This window comes from Cladophialophora immunda, assembly GCF_000835495.1.
Source record: "Cladophialophora immunda strain CBS 83496 unplaced genomic scaffold supercont1.264, whole genome shotgun sequence".
NCBI lineage: Eukaryota > Fungi > Ascomycota > Eurotiomycetes > Chaetothyriales > Herpotrichiellaceae > Cladophialophora > Cladophialophora immunda.
This window is the reverse complement of record NW_015622804.1, coordinates 1-1,109: the sequence shown is the minus strand read 5'-3', so window position 1 is coordinate 1,109 and position 1,109 is coordinate 1. Positions and strand designations below refer to the sequence as shown.

At 54.3% G+C, this 1,109-nt stretch overlaps 1 protein-coding gene across 1 annotated transcript; it reads left to right on the top strand.

The window, feature by feature from the left end:
- Positions 1 to 73: 73 nt before the first annotated feature.
- On the top strand, positions 74 to 937 carry PV07_12872 (uncharacterized protein; the record flags this gene model as incomplete). The annotated part of the gene is made up of 1 exon (XM_016400443.1): positions 74 to 937. The coding sequence occupies one exon, from the start codon at positions 74 to 76 to the stop codon at positions 935 to 937; it is 864 nt and encodes a 287-aa protein (XP_016241911.1).
- Between the last annotated feature and the right edge of the window lie 172 nt (positions 938 to 1,109).

Here is a 1,109-nt window from a genome sequence, read left to right as displayed (position 1 = left end):
TCCCTCCCTATATATATGAGCTAAATTACGATCTTGAAGTCACCGAGGTTCGTTCTCCAGTCACTTTCTCACAATGTCTAGTCCTGAGGAGCCGCCTTCGCGCGTCGTTCTTGTTGGGGCAGGGCCGGACCACAAGCGGCCGGAGGAGATGCAGTTCGAGGCGGCGACCTTGGAGGGGAGGAAGATCCTCGTCAGGAATATCATTTCCTCCTTCGACCCATGGACCCTACCGACGGAATTCAGGCCCGAAGTCTATGAGAGAATAACCCAGGGACAATCCAGAAGAACCGCCACCGAATGGACCGTCCGAGATGACTTGCATGCGACTTTGATGCAATGGGGCTCGCACGATGTGACCACGTGGACCCTGCTGCGTAGAATGATGCCGAGAGACTTAGCGTTAGGGTTCAGACAAAAATTGCGGAGACGATTCGACGAGCAATTCGATCGGTACGACAACATCGTGAAGGACAATACCGGGACTGAACTACAGGCGGAGATGACTGAAATACGTTCCCGACTTCATCACATCGTACGTGCTACCGCCAACGAGGCCAGCCAAGGTAACATCACAATGGTGTTCCTCGGAGCGTTGGAGAAGGTCTGCGATAGGGTCGGTGCGGTGGCCGGGCCTGCTCGACCCCGTGGACGCCTGCCGACGGAAGATGCGACTGAGGTCAGTAATGACGGGGTACCGACTCTTCACCATGGCCTAGTCGAGGACGGCTTGGCTGGTTTCACGCTCGATATACTCGATACGTTCCTCAATGCCCTGAAAGACACGTGGCCGGGAACGTTGGCAACCCGCGAGGCGGCGGACCAATTGGCCAGGATTAATGCGATTCTGCACGGGAAAGTTGCTCTACGCGATTACCTAACCAGGTTTCGAGCCCTTTTGGATCGTGTACGTGGTCAGTCATTTCGCCTCGATTCATGAGAAAATCTCCCGGGGTGAAGGGGGGCCGGGCAGCGCGAGTGACGCTATGTCAAGGACAGATACAGAGACGGCTTTCTCTTCATGCAAAACATTGCTTCTTCCTTACTATCTGGTGACGCTCTTGGTAGAATTTCATTCGTGATTGAAACTTGCTTTAGGGAACGATTTCCTC